Raw genomic sequence first — 18,540 nt, 5'->3', positions numbered from 1 at the left:
AGTGTCTGCCCACACAGATATTGCACCAATCAAATTACAGTGCAGCGGTTGTTAGTTGGTTCCAGATGTTCGTGCTCACTGGACAACAGGGGGCGCTGTCACCTGAATGTTTCGATGTGTTTCGAAGTTTTTATTTTAATCAAGAATCTGTCAACTGATTTCTCTGTAAAATTGAACTTAAATTTCCCGTTGACTTCAAAGACTGATGCTCCTGTCGCCGCTCTAATGGTTGCGTATGGTTTCTGATGTACCTGCTGTTGTTTGGCTCCAGCTGCTCGGTCCGGGGATCCTGCCCCACCACTGCAACCTCATGCACAGTGAAGGCATGGTGACCGTGACGCCGCACGGCCCCGACGCCGACACCTTTGTGGACGGGCAGCGGGTTACAGAGACAACGGTGCTGCGTTCGGGCTCCACCCTCCAGTTCGGTTCTGCACACGTCTTTAAGTTTGTGGACCCGATGTTCGACCAGGGAGGGAAGAGAGAACCAGCCGCCATGATGAGGAGCCGACACAAGTCTGGGTCAGTGTGTGTGAATGGAAAACCTTCACCCTTTAACTCACTGTCACTCCTGGTCCTTCCCACCTGCCTCCTTCTCTGCTTCTTTGCTTTCTTCTTCCTCCTTTTCCTCTTTATCTCTGTGCTGTTCCTCTTCATCGTCATCCCTGCATGCTGCTCCCTCAAGTTTGTGGACTGAAAAAAGAAGAGGGTGTTGTTGTAGATAAAAGGAGGAGAGGATGAGGTTTGGCGTTGGCAGGCAGAGCGAGAGATGAAGGGAAGGAAAAGGGGGAGGAGGGAAGTCTGGGGTTGGACGAATGGAGCGAACGGGGAAATGAGAGGAGAGGAAGAGCGGAGGTCTAGGGTTATGGCAGGCAGGCTGCCCTCTAATCTGATCAACATGGTGTTGGGTGTGGCCTCCTGCTCGCTGGCGTTTCACACACTAACAGGGGACAGAAAGAGGGAGCGCACCAGATAAGAGGAGCTGTTAGGGATGAGTGAAGGACCAGAAAAAGAGGTTTTGAATCAGAATTGAATGGACCTTTAATGACTCAACGGATGACTAACGCTGTGAGAAAGACTGAGAGGTGTGTAAGTAACCAACCCAATGCTTTTTGTGTGTGTGTGTGTTTGTGTGTGTCTGCATGAAATCACTCGCTCAAAGGATTCAAGATTACAAGTTACACATTCCTGTTTCTCTGTTTTTGAGGGCTGCCATCAAGTTTCTCAAGAGTTTCTAAAGTTGTTTAAAGTCCACGGCGGAGTGTAAGATTTGTCTTTAGACGTGCTTCACTGGAAGGAATAAACCTTTTATTTAAGCTCTTTGAAGGAAAAGTAAGTATAAAACTGTAAAATCATTGGTAGCTTTTATCCTTCGTTAATATTAACGGTTTGTTTGTGAGTTCAGTAGCTTGTTGGCCTTGAATGCTGGTTGCAGGGAAAGTGCATGACTGTTTATCGTATATTTAGATGTGGTCAGTGGTCTGAAGCAGGGCTCTCATGTTCCTCAGAGGGTTTGAGAGTCTTCGGTGCAGGTTTGCATTTCAAGGCACCATCATGTGATCCTGATTAGCACCTTTAGCCACTGAGGAAGATGTGATCATCAGCAGAGTGATTTAGTCTGATAACCTGCAGGGTCCTTGTTCTGTGAACTTCTGTGTTTGGTTTTGGTTACTTTTCACTTTTGTTGGGAAAGTTTCTCACCAATATTTTCTCTCTTTTTTCTGTTTTGCCACCCGGGGAGGGTGCTGATAGACCCCTTTAAGTGCCCTCAACATCCAAAACTGGCAGTTAGCTCCAAATAAATCAAATACGTTACTGCTTCAATTTGACTTTCTGTCTGTTAATTTCCTTCTTCCCTGTGTGGGCAGCCAGCTCTAACTGGATGCGCTCCTGCCATCCAGACCATGATTATACAACAGAGAGAGCGATAATAGAAAGTCATGCGACGGTACATTTGCCTGTAAAAGTCTCTGTAACGTCTGGCGAGTTACATTAACACCAGCTGTCATTTCGTGCGGCTCGCTGTCACCTCGGTCTGGAACACGAGCCTGATGTTGTGGATGTGGATCCCTGTGGTTTTCTGGGCCGCTTTCCAACGGCTCCGCTGCACAAACGCACAAGGATACCTCGTCCATTTGAGCCGCAGCGGCATCGCGATGTTTAAAACGATTAGAGCCACAGTTTGGCACGACAGCTGCTTTTTACCATCGGGGCTATTTGGCACCAGGTTCTGGCAGTCGAGCAGATGATCTTGCGGCGTATGAGTGTTCAGAAGTTTAATCTCCTGCCTCTCATAAGTGTTTCACATGAGCCGGTGAGAGAAGAGCATCAAAGAAGGAAAACATACCGGAAGTCTGGAAGCAATCGTCATCCGCCACCATGTTTGTTTTGATTTTAGGTTGTGGGCTTCTCATTTTCATGGCTTTAATAACATAATAGAATTTAGATGCCATCTAAATATTCTGACATATACTTAATAAACACGGAGGTGGTCTTCTGGATCTGCAGGTTAGTTTTGGTTTGACTTGGTTGTGATGGACAGAAGCGAGCTGTGACGTCATCAGGCGGCTCAGGGATGAGCTGCTTTTACTAACTGAAAGCAGCACATCAGGAGTGTTTTCACTATGATGTTGACTCTCCTCCTCTTCTGTTTGGCAGCATGTGCACTGTATTTGAAATTGCTGTTTCTTCATCCGTGCTCGTTTTGGGGAGGATCAGAGTGATCTACCAAACCTCTTTTAATAAAAAGCTCAAATTGCTGAGGTGTCTGAGTGTTGAGGTGAGGACAGACGGTTACATGACTGAACTTTATGTGCATTAGTGTGAATGAAGGTCTGGAAGCCTGATCTGTGGCTTGTTAAAGTTGTCATAAATAACATTTAATAGGTGAAAAATGTTAAGAACTATCAAATAAATCAAGCCTGGATACATTCTGTATCATCAAAAGTGATTTCTCCATCCATGCAGTCATGCTGTTAACGGTTTAGCCCACTTTGGCTTCTGGTGGTTAATGTGTACACAACAAAGACCTCCCTGTCAATGAAACAGCACCAGTGCTTTGTGTGTTTCTGTTAGTGTTGTGCTGTTTGACACTGATGCCCTCCTGTCATGTGAGGCGTGAAAAGCAGAAGCCGCACTGCTGTCGCACTCAATTACTGTCACTCAAACACACATGCACACACACACACACGCACACACAGACAGACACACACACGCTCTGTCAGGACTCCTGGTTTGGCTTCTCCACATCTAATTAGACTCTTATGTAAGTGTGTGTGCATGTGTATAAAGCAAACTATCTGTCTGCGTGTATTAGTGAGTCATTCATTTACTGCATCTCTGATCCAGCTCACTCCTCCCCAACGATGGGTTAGATAAGTGTGTGTGTGTGTGTGTGTGTGTGTGTGTGTGTGTGTGTGTGTGTGTGTGTGTGTGTGTGTGTGTGTGTGTGTCTCTGGATTAAGTCTGAGCTCTTGTCGTCGTCAGTAATGAAAAGTCAGCTGTGGAGAGCACACTTCCTAAATCTACGCTGCTGTGTGTTTGTGTCTGTGCTGCAGCAGTGTACCCGAAACCACCTTCGACCTTCACGGAGACATCCACAGTGGAGCTGCTCTGCCTACCAGCAAGGTAACACACACACACACGCACACACACACACACTAACATTTGGATTTTTGCTGTATTTACAACTTGTTCAGCTTTGAAAAATTCTGTTCATAGTCATAAGAAACATTTTACTACTTGCCAGCCAAAAGGCAGTTTTATTGTTGGCATGCGCTGATTCAATATGATGGATCAGTATTAGTGACCTTTTTAAGCCCGACTGCTGTTGGATCGTCACGTTGGTCATCCGGAGAGAAAAGGTTGGAACGATCTCTCGTCGTGAAATGAATCGAGATGTACATACGTCTATGTTTTGCATGTCATACATGGTGGCATATAGGGCTGGAAATAAGTTCTTTACAATGTTGATTAATCTGCTCATTGATTAATCAATTAATAGTCTGCTTTGCAAAATGTCTGTCAGATGCTTTATTCATCCAATCAACAGTCAAAACCCAAAGACATTCAGTACATGTCTACAGCAGAGCATTCTCAGAAATAGACGATGTTTGGCACTTTTCTCTTTAGCGATGACTTTAACAGTTAATTAATTGTGGCAGCTCATATATATATGGAAATCAGCAGTGCTCCTGTGTGTGTTTGCAGCATGTTATAAGCTGCTACATGCAATACAAATACAGACATTTAAACTGCTGCAGGACCAGAAATATGGAAAACCATCTGTTGCATGTTGTGTTCACTGCTTGTCAGTAGTTCTGACAGCGACTCCACGTCACATGTGAGGCCACCACAGGGATCAGGCTTCGTGCGGGACGCTCCATGTAGACTGATTTAAGTCGATGTATGTTTGCTGTTGACTTGTGTAACCGCCTACATGTGAGCGGATGACAGTGCGGCTGCAGTCTGCAGTCGCTGTCTGAACATCCTGATTTGAATGAAATTACAGTGAAATGACATTTTGTTGAAGCTGCGTGACGCTGTGTGTTCTGTGTGTGCAGAGCTCAGGGAAGCTGGAGATGGAGAGAGGGATGGTCAAACCCATGATCAGAGGAGAGCAGCAGGACAGCAGGTCAGACACACACTCGTCTCCTCCTCTTCTTCTTCCCCAGGCTCGTCTCCTCTCTGTGTTCGGTGTTATCTCCTCTTCTCATGGTGTTATTTTGTCTTATCAGGTCTCAGGACATTTCAGCGGACAGAGCAGAATTGACTCTGCCAGCCGGCATCGAGTTCAGAGACAACTGTGAGTATTACTGAGTCTCTTTGTGCCTGTCGCCATTCGCTCAGTGTGTCAGTGAAGCAGTCAATAAATGGAAACTATCGAACCCTCTTACTTGTCTTTACGTTGCACTGGATTGACTCTGCTGAACTAAGTGCTGGAGCAGCAGTCACATGCAATAAACATCTCACAGTAGATATATGGTAAATGTAAGATCACGTTAACGTAGGTGCATGCAGAAAGTCACCCTGCTCGCTGTGCACACCTCTGATGTAGAGTTAGGGAATGGTGCCATTAATATGACTTCCATAAGCAGATGGAGAGAAAACAAGCGTCTGCTCTCAGCCTCTACATTACATTTTACATTGTGTGCCGCTGGCAGCGAATCAGCTGGATCAGCTCGAGGCCTAAAAGCTTTGTTTCCTCTAATTGCATCAAGATAACAGTTAATTCGACATTGTTAAGAGATGATAAAATGGAGCACTTAGAATTAGGCTCTCCTTTCCACGGCAGACGTTTAGTTTGTCAAAGCAGGAAAACCACACGGGGAATGAATAACATTAATGATGGCTGCGTGCCATTTAACCGAGCCAGCTCCGGGGCCCTGGTTTTGTGCGGGCCTCACTGGGACGCTTAATCATACAGAGCTAAGGTTAATCTTATTATTTTCAGCAGTGCTTCTTGTGATTTGACAAGTCAGAACGTCTGCAGTGAAAGGGATCTATTGAGCTCAGCATGGACGGATGGAAAGCAGTATAATTTCAGAAATACCTTTGTGGTTGGTGGAATAATTCTGCTTTCAGAGGTGTATGAAACAGCCTGTATTGTCCCTATTCAATCCAAACCTGTCAGTATTCAACAGGAGAACAAATGACCCGCCATCCACAGAACACACAGCCGAGCAGAACACAGGCTGCTCAGTGTTTGAGCCGTCACCTGTCAAAGTACATGAAATGGATTGATGTTTCTGTGTGTGCTGGCGGCTCTGCTGCCCGTTATACCCCCCCCCCCCTGCACCGCCCATTCTAGCCTCGTTACAGGAAACACAGATCAGGCAGTGAACCCTCCTGTGTTTGTGCTATAAATTCCTTTTTTTTGACATTTTAATGGCCAATAAAAAGAAAGAAAATGTCATCTCCTCCTTCTGTTGACTGAATGGAGGAATGTCCTGCTCTGAGAGGGGGGGCAGCCAGTAGGTTGGTCTGATCACATTGGGACAGATACAGGGAAGGGTTAATATTAACTCTGTACTAACCGGTAGAACTGGTGATCTTAACCATGTAATTGTCTTTTGTCCTTTCATTAGAATAATTCCAGTCAGAAAAGGTTGGTTTCAAGGTTGTTCCAGGAAGCCTTAAAAAGTCTTAAAAGTCTTCCAGGCTTGGTTGTGTGACACCTGATGTTTCCCACACTCTCTTTGCAGCTCGGAGCTCTTCTAGCTGTTTGCCTTTGTCTCTCCAGCACTTGTGTTTGTTGACTTTCCTTGAGCTCTGGGCCTCGGTGTGTCTGCACGTGCACCGAGTGTTTATTTGGCGTAGCGTGAGATCATCTGTTTGACCGGCCAAAGGAGGGTTTTGATTGGTTGGAGCGTCCCATATCCACAATGCACCGGGGGAAGGCGTGTCCTCTGAGAGGCAGACAGTGTGTTTGGGACAGTGACGCACATGCACCATTGAAATCTGGATCCTGGCTGTGCCGTTGTCTTCAGGTTTTCAGAGGGAGGGTTGTTGCTGTGCAGCTGCGACCAGTTTGACATCAAACACTTCACCGGCCAAGCCGAGCTGAAGGAAAGTGACGCCGCAGTCTGGCTCAGAGCGGTTTTATTGGTGAAACCTGCTTGACACATGTGGAGCCAAGTTCTGTGACCCAACAAACCACCACAGAGCTCGACACAAACTGCTTGTCGCGGCTCAGACGGGATCTATTCCAGTCAGCGCCGTCCATCTTTCTGTTTCAGATCCAACAGAGCTGTGCATGAATGCTTCGTTACTATTAGCACTTGTAAGTTTAGCAGTAATACGACAGTCGTAGCAGCAGCAGTGATGTTCATGGTAAAAGTATTGGAGCTGTGGAGGTAGAGTTACTGCGGACACAAGGGGCTGCAGTGGTGGCAGGTGCGTTGTTTCAGGTACTGTAAGATGATGACGTGTAATCCAGGAGGGCCAGTTTAAGTAATAGATCCATGATTAGACCCTGAAACACAGGTTCAGCCTCAGTGAAGAGAAACACACTGCCGTCTTTCTAGTATTAGCAGTAGCACAGTGGTACAACTGTACATGTTGCAGGCTGTAGTTTAGCAGAAGTGGTATCTCATCTGTCTTGATCAGTTTGGTAACTTTATTTGTCTGAAGTTTGTAATTTTGTGCGTTTTTTTAAAACCTTTTACTGATTTTTGGCCTTCTTTTCTGTGAAGCACTGTATTGACATGGTGGTGCCGTCACACCTTCTTTAAGTTTATAGCCACGTAGCTACAAGCTGTTCTCTGTCTCTGTGTGTCCATCCAGCTGAAGACACCTTCCTGTCAGCCATCATCAACTACACCAACAGCTCCACGGTCCACTTCAAACTGTCCCCCACTTACGTCCTGTACATGGCCTGCCGCTATGTCCTGTCGCCTTCTTACCGGCCGGACATGTCGCCGTCTGAGCGGACGCACAAGGTCATCGCCATCGTCAACAAGATGGTGAGCATGATGGAGGGAGTCATCCAGGTCAGTAAACCTACCTTTCATGTCTTTGTTGTTGTGTTAGCTGTCTGGTTAATCGGTGCATTTTCTCCTTCATGAAGCTGTTTTTTACGTGTTTCATGCTCACATTCCCCTCGTTCAGCGTGTTCTTACAAACCACGACACATGTGGCTGTTGTAAGGTGTGTGTCAGTGTTTGTCTGAGTTTGTCTGAGCTTCTGTCTCATGTTTGTCGTCCTGTCAGCGGTGTGAAGCCTGCTATGACACAACGCAGTGTTGACTAAACGTCAGCGAGCATGGCGCTATCACTGATCATCAGAGCTGGAGATCATTGGAAAATGTTTCGTACTTGTGCTAATACGATCAGTTTCAAGGCAACAACACCAAAACCAGTTTTTAGAAATGTTTGTATAAATGCAAAAACCTCTGAAAGCAAAATAAAACTTTGTGAATTAACACAAACAGATGAACAAGAACAACATTTCTGATCTAAATCATCTCAAAGTTCTTTTTTAAGAAATCAGAAATGAAAACAGGGCTGGAAAATGAATGTAACAGAAGATGGGGAATAAAACCTTCATATGATCTTCTTGAAGCATCCGTTACCACCTTTAACCTGTGACGGTTTTTAATTCTCTTTTCTACCAACACATCTAAGTTCGTTATCGATAAAAGCTGAAGCTCGATACTCAAAGTGTGACATTAAAGGATAACTTTTGTTTCTTACAACCTGGACCTTATTTGTAGCATTAAATACGACCATTTACTCACCCAGACAACTTTGGTGGCATTTGGAGTCGTTTTGAAGAAATTAGCCCCAGAGGAGCGGCGCGTATATCCGTATAATGCGAGTACTCGGGGCATCCATGTGCAGCCTCTATATAACGCATAATCTGCAGAAACTCGTTCATATTCCAATATTTTGTTCTGATATGCTGCTGCTATTCCCCTCTGAGCCGGCGGTCGGCTAGTTCAGCTGTAGTTTAGCACAGCTATGGTTCGTTATTGCGTGTTCGTAGCCGACCGCCGCAGAGTCAGCCGTGTTGTGGCCGGCTGCTCGCAGCGCGCGGCGTTCGGTCATGACATCATCCACGTCAGAGGTAGTTGCCTAGAGACGCCGGATGTTGATAACATGCCACCACGGGCTCAGAGGGGAATAGCACCAGCATATCAGAACTAAATATTGGAATATGAACGAGTTTCTGCAGATTATGCGTTATATACAGGCTGCGCATGGATGCCCCGAGTACTCGCATTATACGGATATACGCGCCGCTCCTCTGGGGCTAATTTCTTCAAAACGACTCCAAATGCCACCAAAGTTGTCTGGGTGAGTAAATGGGCGTATTTAATGCTAGAAATAAGGTCCAGGTTGTAAAAAATGAAAGTTATCCTTTAAGTCCAGTACGACTCAGCATTGTGTATATTAGGAAATGAAGCACAGGACCATGGTAGACTGGAGGATTATGGGAAAAAGATCAAGCATACTCTAAAGGCCTTCCTTATGACAACTCAGTAGCACTCTGATGCCATTCAGTGTTAATTCAGCTCGCAGCTTTTCCTTGCTGTTACCCAGCCTCTGAACTCACAGCAGTATTGTTGGACAAAGTCTTCAGTTCTTGAATCTGCGTGATCGCGACCAGCTTCACTGTGTGAGATTCAGCAGACAGACTCGTCCTGCATGTTCAGCGTCTCGACTTTATTAATGTTTCCCTAAATGGACTCCGTGCAGCGTTTTTAAACCTCAGTGTGTGATTATCAAATTAAGTGTTATAACTTTGTGTCCTCACCAAGAATGTGGTCCACATTATCTGACAGCTTCTATTCTGCACCATCTGTGTTGGTCCCTGTTGTTTTCTATACTGAGACCACATTTCCCATAAACTCCATTTCTCGTTTCCACAAAGAGGCTGTTTCCCCTTTCAGGAACTGTGAAGTTGGGCCAAATTTCCCCTGAACTTTCCTGTTTCTGCTGTAAAGCAGTGAAACAGATTTGTGTGATGGGGCGCAGAGCCTGAACTGAAGTCTGCTGTCAAAATGTTTTTGACTTTAAACTCGAGGATGCATTTGACTACTTTAAGGACACCCTGCTCACGTTAATACACCTTCACCCTCGTTTAGTCACAGCTCATATATTTCCTTTTATTCCCAGCTGCTATACAGAACTGAAAACTTTCTCTAACCTGCCCTGAACCTGTAAAAACAACCAAAGAAATGTCAGAATATGAGGCTTCATATGCTCCTGAAGGCAGTCAGGTTCATGCCATCAGTCTGTTTTTAACAGTATAACAGGCTGTTGTTTCTTCCCTGCTGTGGTAGCCGACCCTCTAAAAGCCGTGAACTGGACTGGATAAATCCGGTGATGTGGTTTTCAGCTGACCTCCCATCAGTTACATTCAGCTTTAACTGAATCAAGATGGCTTTACATTGGAAACCATGACCATGTGTGTCAAAGTTTATGTGTGTGTGTGTTACATGGCTGTGTCCATACTGTAGCTGTTGACGTGTTTTCTCTCTGTCCTGTGAACGTGTCCTCCTCCTCCTCCTCCTCCTCCTCCTCCTCCTCTTCCTCCTCCTCTTCCTCCCCCTCTTCCTTCCATCCAGGAGATTCCTGAAGGGGATCAGGTAGGATAGCACACCATGATACGGCTGCTACAGACTCGTCTACCTCCCTCACTCACTCTCTCTGTCTTTGCCTCTCTCTGTTTCTCTCGGTGGGGGCGACATGCACAGATACAGTCTGTGACCCAGCTGCTTCATGCTGGGACTCAATTTTCTGCCTTTAAAGAAACCCGAACTTCAAAAATGTCAGACCGACTTAAGGAAATTGTGTTTTCACCACATAATGATCAATAGTTCTTTTCTCATTATGATGACAAACGACAGGCTTCTAATTACAGAAATAATAACTTTCTTTTCTCACCTTAACGAAAACGAATCGACTGAATGAATGTGAACCTGGAGGATTTAAAACAGATGTCATACGGCAAGACCTGAAACAAATAATTCAATTGACAGAAAGTTAATCGGACGTAATATTAATGGTTAGAGTCATTAATGAAGTGAAAATATGCTCTCTGGCTCCAGCTTCTCAAATGTGAGGATTTGCTGCTTTTCTTTGTTTTTAATATAATAAATGTAAATAAATAAATCATTTTAAAGATGCCACCTTGAGCTCTGGGATATTGTGATGTAAGTAAAACAGTCATTGATAAAGCAGAAAAATTGTCACTAGATCATTTTAGTTGTAGCCCTACATATTGAATGCTTTACAGAATGCTAGACACAGTGCAAATAAGCAATTTTTAAATAAATACAACAAAAATAAAAGCAGAAATCTGTAAAAATGCGATATATAGTGACAGATTTGTTTAGGTTTGCCTTTATTTCGGATATTTGCAGCAGTGCAGCTTAAATGAGCTGAATGAGTGTGTTCCTTTGAAGGCCAATCAGAGCCTCGTTAACTGTTTGTGATGTAGAATCATGTCGCTCCACCTCATCAACCTCTCGGCTTCCCTCTCTGCCTCTGAACTGCTCTCTACCTCCCACCTTTCTCTCTTCTCTGCTCTCTGTCTGCTTTTTGACCAGCCCTTCATTGTTGCTGCTGCTTCTTTTTCTCCATTCTAACAGAAATGCAAAATAAAGCCGTAATAATGCGTCCTCCCACAGCTGGAAAACTAAGCAACAACAGCAACACCAACCCAACTAATTCCATTCAGCTTCCTGGACCTGCCTGGTACTAAAAAACAAAACAAACAAAAGCTGAGCGAAACCAAAGCAACCACTCTTTCCCGTCATTCTCCATCTTTAATTCTGGCATCCGTGTTGTGTGACATCACGTCTTGCTTCTCCTTCTCAACAGTGTGGATGAGAGACAAGTCGCGTCCCTCCGACCTCCTCCACCTCCTCCGCTTCATGTGTCTGTTTGGAGTTTAATATGTTCAGCCATCCGTCTGTGTGTTCGATGTCTCCCTCGTGTTTTATGGTCACGTTTCGTTTTGGATGCACTCGGCTCCATCGCTCATTCTCTGGCTGTTCTGAATGAAGGGTTTTTTTTTTTCCTTTGTTTTGTTTGATTTGTGTTACGTTTTTCAAGGCGGGGATAGATGAGTGCAGGAGAGCGAGCATCGCACATTCCTCCCTCTGAGTGGTGGGAATATTAACCAATCAGCTTCTCAGACACTAAGCCCCGCCTCCCTGATGATCTCAGGACCAGAAAACTGTCTTTAGGCTGTAGACTGACATACGGAGCAGATGCTGATTGTTATTAAATGTCTGATATCGTCATGTCTGACATCATTAATTATTCTCTGGTGTTATTATGCTGGTTTAACTGCTTGTTTACTCTGCAAGCTGTTTGATTGATGGGTCACTTTGCTCTGTAAGATGCAGCAATGTGCAGCTACAGAGTTACAGAAGGCACAACTTGTGTGTTCAATAGCTTCTCTATGACCCTTTAAAATGTTGTATTTTGATAGGTTAAAGGAGTTCCTCTCCAGGTGTTGATTAAACCACTGAAAACTCATCTCGGTTCATCAAAATTACATATTTATTAGTTTTTCCATTAAAAAAAAAAAATCCCTTCATGCCTTATGTTGACCCAGATGTAACTTTGCCTTTATGTCCGTGGATCTAAGCAGCCCTCGCCCTCATCTCCACCCACCCCTCCACCTGCAGCTTGACCCTGCTCATCAAACACACAAACCTCATTAGCAGCTTCGCTACCTGACAAACTGTTCTGACGAACGTTTGCTGGAGCTTTCTTTGTCAACACCTGCAGGCCAAATAAAACGTCCTCGAAGCCTCAAATTTTTTCCTTTCGCAACTTTGCAACCAAAAACAGGACACGTCTCAGACATCAGGTTGAAAATAGTGAAACTTAGCTTGTAAACTAGCATTATTTAGCTGTCCTCCCCTGGTTTCACTGTAGCTCCACCCTGCAAGTTGACTGATTCTCCTCCTGTAGTGATATTTTTAGATATTTTATTCATTTAATGTGGCCAGAAAATCCCAAACCACTCTGTGACATCACCTTACAATCAAGAGTGGACTTTTTTTTGTAGTTGCAACTTGGAATGCTAAGCTAAGCTAACTGGCTGCTGCCTCTAGCCTTATAGACCATAGCCCAGCCGTAGCTATTTAACGGGCAGACAGGAGAAATGGTTTCTTGTCTAACTCTAAGTAGTAGGAATTAAAAAATCTGAGAAATATACTGAAATAAAATTATCTTCCATATATTTAAAGCTCGATGTTAAATGGCTTTCACTGTCAATTTTGCACTTAAATCATTACAAAGCATTTAAATGTGACCTCATGTTGTTGTCAGCTATTGAAAATGAATTGACTTCTCGTCACCTGTGGATCCTGTTGCTTACAGTGTGAATACAGGTGGTCCATAGTTTAAGTCTACAGCCTAAACACCGTTTAGTTTGGTCAAAAAGACGATGAAAGAGTAGAACCAGCTAGTTGGTGGAGGCGGCTGGTGTCTGGTGACCTGGTTCATGGCGTCTGGGAGGGAAATCGAGTGGTCACTAATGTCTCTCTGCTTATTGTGTAAAACTGAAGACATGAAGAAATCAAATAAAGACACTTCGATCGAGCGTCTTCTTTTCGGTGACAGTGATGACCACTCCTCTTCTCCACACCGGGTTGGCTCGGAGGGAGGGGTGGGCGGGGCATGAGTCTATCCCTGAAGTAACAACTGCTCCTTCTGGCTGCCACTCAAACAGAAACCCCTCTCCTACCTTCTTTTTAACTCTCCCCCCTCCTTCGTCCTGCCGCTCTAACAGCTTCCTCCGTGTGTTTTTCTTTCTGTGTGGCTGTTGTCGGTACGTTACAGAAGCAAAAGAACATTGCGGGAGCTCTGGCTTTCTGGATGGCCAACGCCTCAGAGCTGCTCAACTTCATCAAGCAGGACCGAGACCTGAATCGCATCTCGCTGGACGCCCAGGACATCCTCGCCCATCTGGTTCAGATGGCTTTCAAGTCAGTCTGTGTGTGGTTGTGTGAGAGGATGAGGGGCTGGTGTAGGACCCTGGAATATCATGGATATGTTTTCCAGGCAGGGAAAGTTAGGGAGCCAAACTGCAGCCGGCCAATACATGTGTGCTAGTTACATCAACATTGCATTAAAAGCACATGATTAATTGTGTAGAGACAAAAGAAAACAATGTGAAGTTATTGTACTGCGCTATATTTGCAGATTTATTGTCATGTAGAATAAAGAACACAGCAGCTTATTGTTAGACTGACGAAGAGTTTCTGGATGTGCACGTTCTTCTGGATGATCGCTATAGAAAGTTTTTCTCTACTTGTTGGTAAAAGTTATCAGTCGAGGTTTTTAAAGTGAGAGACACGTTTGGATGAGATCGTCTGTTGTCTTTAACAAGCTGTGATGCGTGCTGCAGGTACCTGGTCCACTGCCTCCAGGCGGATCTGAACAACTACATGCCTGCCTTCCTGGACGACCCCGAGGAACACAATCCACAGAGACCCAAGATTGGTAATATATGTTTATTTATATGAGTAACCAACCACTTTGGTTTCTGACCCCTTTAAATCAAAATTTATTCATTGACTTTTTGTTTTTAAACAAGGCTTTTTACAGACCATGAAAAAGTATAATACAACATGCATACAAAATAGATAAAAAATTCTAGCCTTGTAACACAATTTTTTTTTAAGAAAGTTATAAAAAATATTAAATGACAAACAACAGAACAAGAACACACGAAAGGGGGCTGCAAAAACCAATTTACCAAAACAAGTGTCCACGTAGACCTCTGACTAAAAATATGAAATATTGAAGGTCATCTATAGTTAAAGGTATTCCAAGAGGGGTCTCCATACAGCCTAACATTTCTGAAGGTTACCCGACATCTCATATCTCATCCTTTGTGTGTCCACTTTTGGCCCCTCGTCAGGTTCTGAACATCGGCGATTTTTCCTTCACAGATTTTAAAAATCACAGAATTTGATAATAAAAACACCTGTAAAACGTGGAGTATTGAGGCAATGTTGAGTATTTTCTTATTGAATTGTTGAAATATTTTCATCACATGATTAGCGACTCTTTCTTCTGACAAAATGAAATTCATTAAATTTAAATATGTCCAGGCCCAAAGTCTGCGTCCTTCTTTCTCCAGCGCTACAGTCTGAGCTTCTTTGCATGAAGAGAACCGGACGACCACGGCTGTGAGATGACCCTCGTGTGTCTTTGCTCCTTCTCTTTGCAGAGGACGTCCTGCACACCCTGACGGGGGCGATGTCGTTACTGCGGCGGTGTCGGGTCAACGCCGCTCTGACCATCCAGCTCTTCTCGCAGCTCTTTCACTTCATCAACATGTGGCTCTTCAACAAGCTGGTGACGGACACGGAGTCGGGCCTGTGCTGTCACTACTGGGGGGCCATCCTCCGGCAGCAGCTCAGCCACATCGAGGCCTGGGCGGAGAAACAGGGTCTGGAGCTCGCCGCCGACTGCCACCTCAGTCGAATTGTGCAGGTGAGAGGATGCAGGGACACCTTGATCATTAGTCCTTTAGGTGCTTTGTCTCTCACAGTGGCCGTTAACTTCAAGCTGCCATGATGAACTCTGCTTTTTGAAAAGCTAAAAGAACAAACAGAAGAAGGATATGTTATGATCATTTTGCAAGAATCGACTAAAGCGAAGTCTATAAAGATGGTTGTAAATTAACCGCACAGGCCACAGGTGTGTAAAGGTCATCACATCTACATACAATCCATCCAAATGTGCACGCAGATACTGAGGAAGCACCTGAAAGCTTGTTGTGAATATCATCTGCTGTATTGAATATTTATAACTACATAATTAGTTAAATTATCAGTGTATAAGCGCCGCTCGTCTGCTTCTTCAGGACTGTGTGGGTGTTGTTTGATCAGATTGTACTCATACAGGTGTCTCCCTGCCAGTATAAGCAAACAGCCCGGCAGCTGTCATCAGATTCTGATCATTGTATTGTTAAATTTCAGCCTGTGCAAACACAACACAGCCTTTTCAAGCCAGTGACAAGAATACAGTATTATAATATAATTGGCTTATAATAAGAAAAACATGAGAAAAGAGCCTTTATTTCTAACTTTATTTAAACTACAACTTGCACGCTGAGGAACATGTAGAAGTGATTCAAAGGTTTATTTCTAACATACACAGGTAATATGTGCTGTGAATGAAGGACAGCAACAGGATCCAAAGATAGAAAGGATAAAAATTCAACATGTGTACGATATGCAAGACACAAAGCTCACTGAAATGTTCGTGTGTGTGTGTGTGTGTGTGTGTGTGTGTGTGTGTGTGTGTGTGTGTGTGTGTGTGTGTGTGTGTGTGTGTGTGTGTGTGTGTGTGTGTGTGTGTGTGTGTGTGTGTGTGTGTGTGTGTGTGTGTGTGTGTGTCCTCAGGCCACCACCCTGCTGACCATGGACAAATACTCCATGCAGGATGTGCAGAACATCCACAACACCTGCTTTAAGCTCAACTCCCTGCAGCTCCACGCCCTCATGACCAACTACCATTGTGCTCCGGACGAGCCTTACATCCCGCCTGTAAGAGGAGAAACACACACAAAGTCCAGAACGAGACGTAATCCTACATTAGAATGTAATGAGTGTGTGTGTCTGTTGTACAGGAGCTGATAGACCACGTGGTGGCAGTGGCAGAAAACACAGCAGATGAGCTGGCGAGGAGTGATGGGAGAGAGGTTCAGCTGGAGGAGGATCCAGACCTCCAGCTGCCCTTCCTCCTTCCTGAGGACGGCTACTCCTGCGACGTGGTGCGCAGCCTTCCCAACGGCCTGCAGGACTTCCTGGAGCCGCTGCTGCAGAGAGGTAACGTCACCGGGACCAGGACCAGCATTTAGGAAGAAATTCTGTTGAGAATGAATGAATGGTTGTTTGTATTTATTAATGCAGTTTAGTTATCAAAGAGCTAATATGACCTGGCTTTTGTGCAACAATGTGCAGTTTCTCAAAGTTTAGTGATGTTGTTCTTAGTCTGAATGTCTCCACCCATTCAGTCAGGAGGATTTTATTATTTTTGAGGGCAGCTTGATGGTGGACTTTGCTCATTGTTGCTTTACTTTCGCTTTCACCTTCACCGTGCAGAATGATTTCTATGCAGTTTGACGCTCGTGAGGGAGAAGGAGCTGATTAATTTAAATTATTTATAATCTTTTTTGTTGAAAAAACACAAAGTGTTATTCATAGCAGTGTCTGTAGATCTCCTAAAACATGTCTGGAGGAGATCTTTAAGACTTTAAACCATTTTAGATGTGTAAAGATTTGATGATTGAAGCTTTTGAGCTCCATCTGCGTTTTGTTTAGTCTTGTATTTCACAGAAAGTGATTGTGTTGCATTTACCTCATGGTTACTTCAGGGGGAAGAAAGAGTTAAGATTTATGGCTCAGTGAGAATGTGCTGTAAAATGTGTGTGTGTGGGTGTGTGTGTGTTTCCTCTGCCAGGTTTCTGTAGGTTAATACCTCACCCCCGCTCGCCGGGTACGTGGACCGTCCACTTTGAAGGAGCCGACTGTGACAGCCACTTCTCTGCTGCGGACAGTTCTGAGATGGTAGGACATGAGCACACACACACACACACACACACACACACACACACACACACACACTCTGAACCACTTTGCTTCTGTGTATGTGTGTGTGAGGGCAGCGGGCATCGCAGGTGAACAGGTGCCACAGAGGACTTTGAGCAGGTGAAGTAATGCTGACTCATAGAAGCTGAGGAGACTAAAGTGTACAGTAGATCTGACAGCTCAGACGGCAGAGAGCAGGGACACAGATTCTTCTCTGAACGCCGCAGAGTGAATTCAGGACACCGCTTTACTTTTTTTCTTCATGCTGCACTGAGACATGAACATCTGCACCGAGTCCGTCACAACCATTTTGGCCAAAATTTAAAAAACTTGTATTCACATTTCAAATGTAAACGTAGTTATTTGTGCTGTTTCTGGAGCTTTCCATCGTGTCACATGATCGTGATGAGGTTGTCCTCTCAGCTGCTGTCTCACCTTTGTATTTGTCTTGCAGGTTAGAACTGACCTATTCAACAATTTGCCACTGCTCTCCCCTGAATTTTACATTTCTAAAAATCTGTCTTTCAAAATGTAAAAACCACAGCTCCATTTTAACATTGCAACATTATCCTCAGCCTTCAAAATAAAAGCAGGATAGCAAAGCGCTCTTTCATTCAAAGACTAAACAGGATAAACCTCTGTATCACATCCCAACCTGTTGTTTTCAGTTACAGGGTAACAGACAATGTTGAGTTAATAATTGTTATAAACAATTACTGCAAATGTCAGTGAGGATAAGAAGCACATTCTTTGTTTGTTAAACATAAATGTTCCTGGCATTCAGAGTTTGAGGAGGCGGATATGTTTTAATGTATGAACCACTAAACCAAAGGAGTCCATTAATATGGATTACATAAGAAAGCGATCTGCATCAACATTATATAAGATCCCTGGCTATACTCGCCTCTCCACCGTACTGGATAATTCAGGTGTAAATTATACTGGGTTTACTGGGTTTAAGGGAGATTGTACAGGAGTTCCAGTCGTCAAGATGTGTTTCAGTTTCCAGGTGGATTTAGGACTAAAAAAGGTAAAATTCCTGAACTGAAACTGAGCTGCAGACAAAGCATGACGGCACAACTGACAGAGTTTGACTATTTTTAGAGAAGTTTAAACCTGGAGGTAGCTTTGATTTTAGTCCAGTTGTGTGTGTGTGCGTGTGAGTGTGTGTGCGTGCGTGTGTGGTCTCGCTGTTTGAAGGCAGTGATTACAGTGACTGCAGAAGGGGCAATTTACTTTTCATAACAACCTTCACAGAGACACACACACACACGCACACAATTTAATCAACACCAATCACGCTGCAGAAGCTAGTTAGTGAGCCTGGAGCAGTAAATGACAGAGCTCTTTTCATTGACACACACACACACACACACACACACTCTCTCTCTCTCTCTCTCTCTCAGCCACTTCCTCTGTAATTGGTCTGTTTATGCCTGCTCTACTATGACTGTAACCTCAGCATCTCTCTC

At 44.3% G+C, this 18,540-nt stretch overlaps 1 protein-coding gene across 1 annotated transcript in view; it reads left to right on the top strand.

Annotated features, from left to right (window-relative positions):
- The window catches only part of LOC121622463 (afadin-like), a 93,866-nt gene that overhangs the window by 38,413 nt on the left and 36,913 nt on the right, over positions 1-18,540 (top strand). Inside the window, 12 exon segments of the mRNA XM_041959426.1 lie at positions 272-522; positions 3,558-3,627; positions 4,563-4,633; positions 4,737-4,804; positions 7,285-7,490; positions 10,070-10,090; positions 13,305-13,450; positions 13,873-13,967; positions 14,701-14,966; positions 15,881-16,024; positions 16,108-16,306; positions 16,941-17,047. Coding sequence (XP_041815360.1) covers positions 272-522; positions 3,558-3,627; positions 4,563-4,633; positions 4,737-4,804; positions 7,285-7,490; positions 10,070-10,090; positions 13,305-13,450; positions 13,873-13,967; positions 14,701-14,966; positions 15,881-16,024; positions 16,108-16,306; positions 16,941-17,047 — 1,644 coding nt within the window.

This window comes from Chelmon rostratus, chromosome 18 (genome assembly GCF_017976325.1).
Source record: "Chelmon rostratus isolate fCheRos1 chromosome 18, fCheRos1.pri, whole genome shotgun sequence".
Lineage (NCBI taxonomy): Eukaryota > Metazoa > Chordata > Actinopteri > Chaetodontiformes > Chaetodontidae > Chelmon > Chelmon rostratus.
Note: the sequence above shows the minus strand (reverse complement) of the source record. Positions and strands in the feature narration are given on the sequence as shown.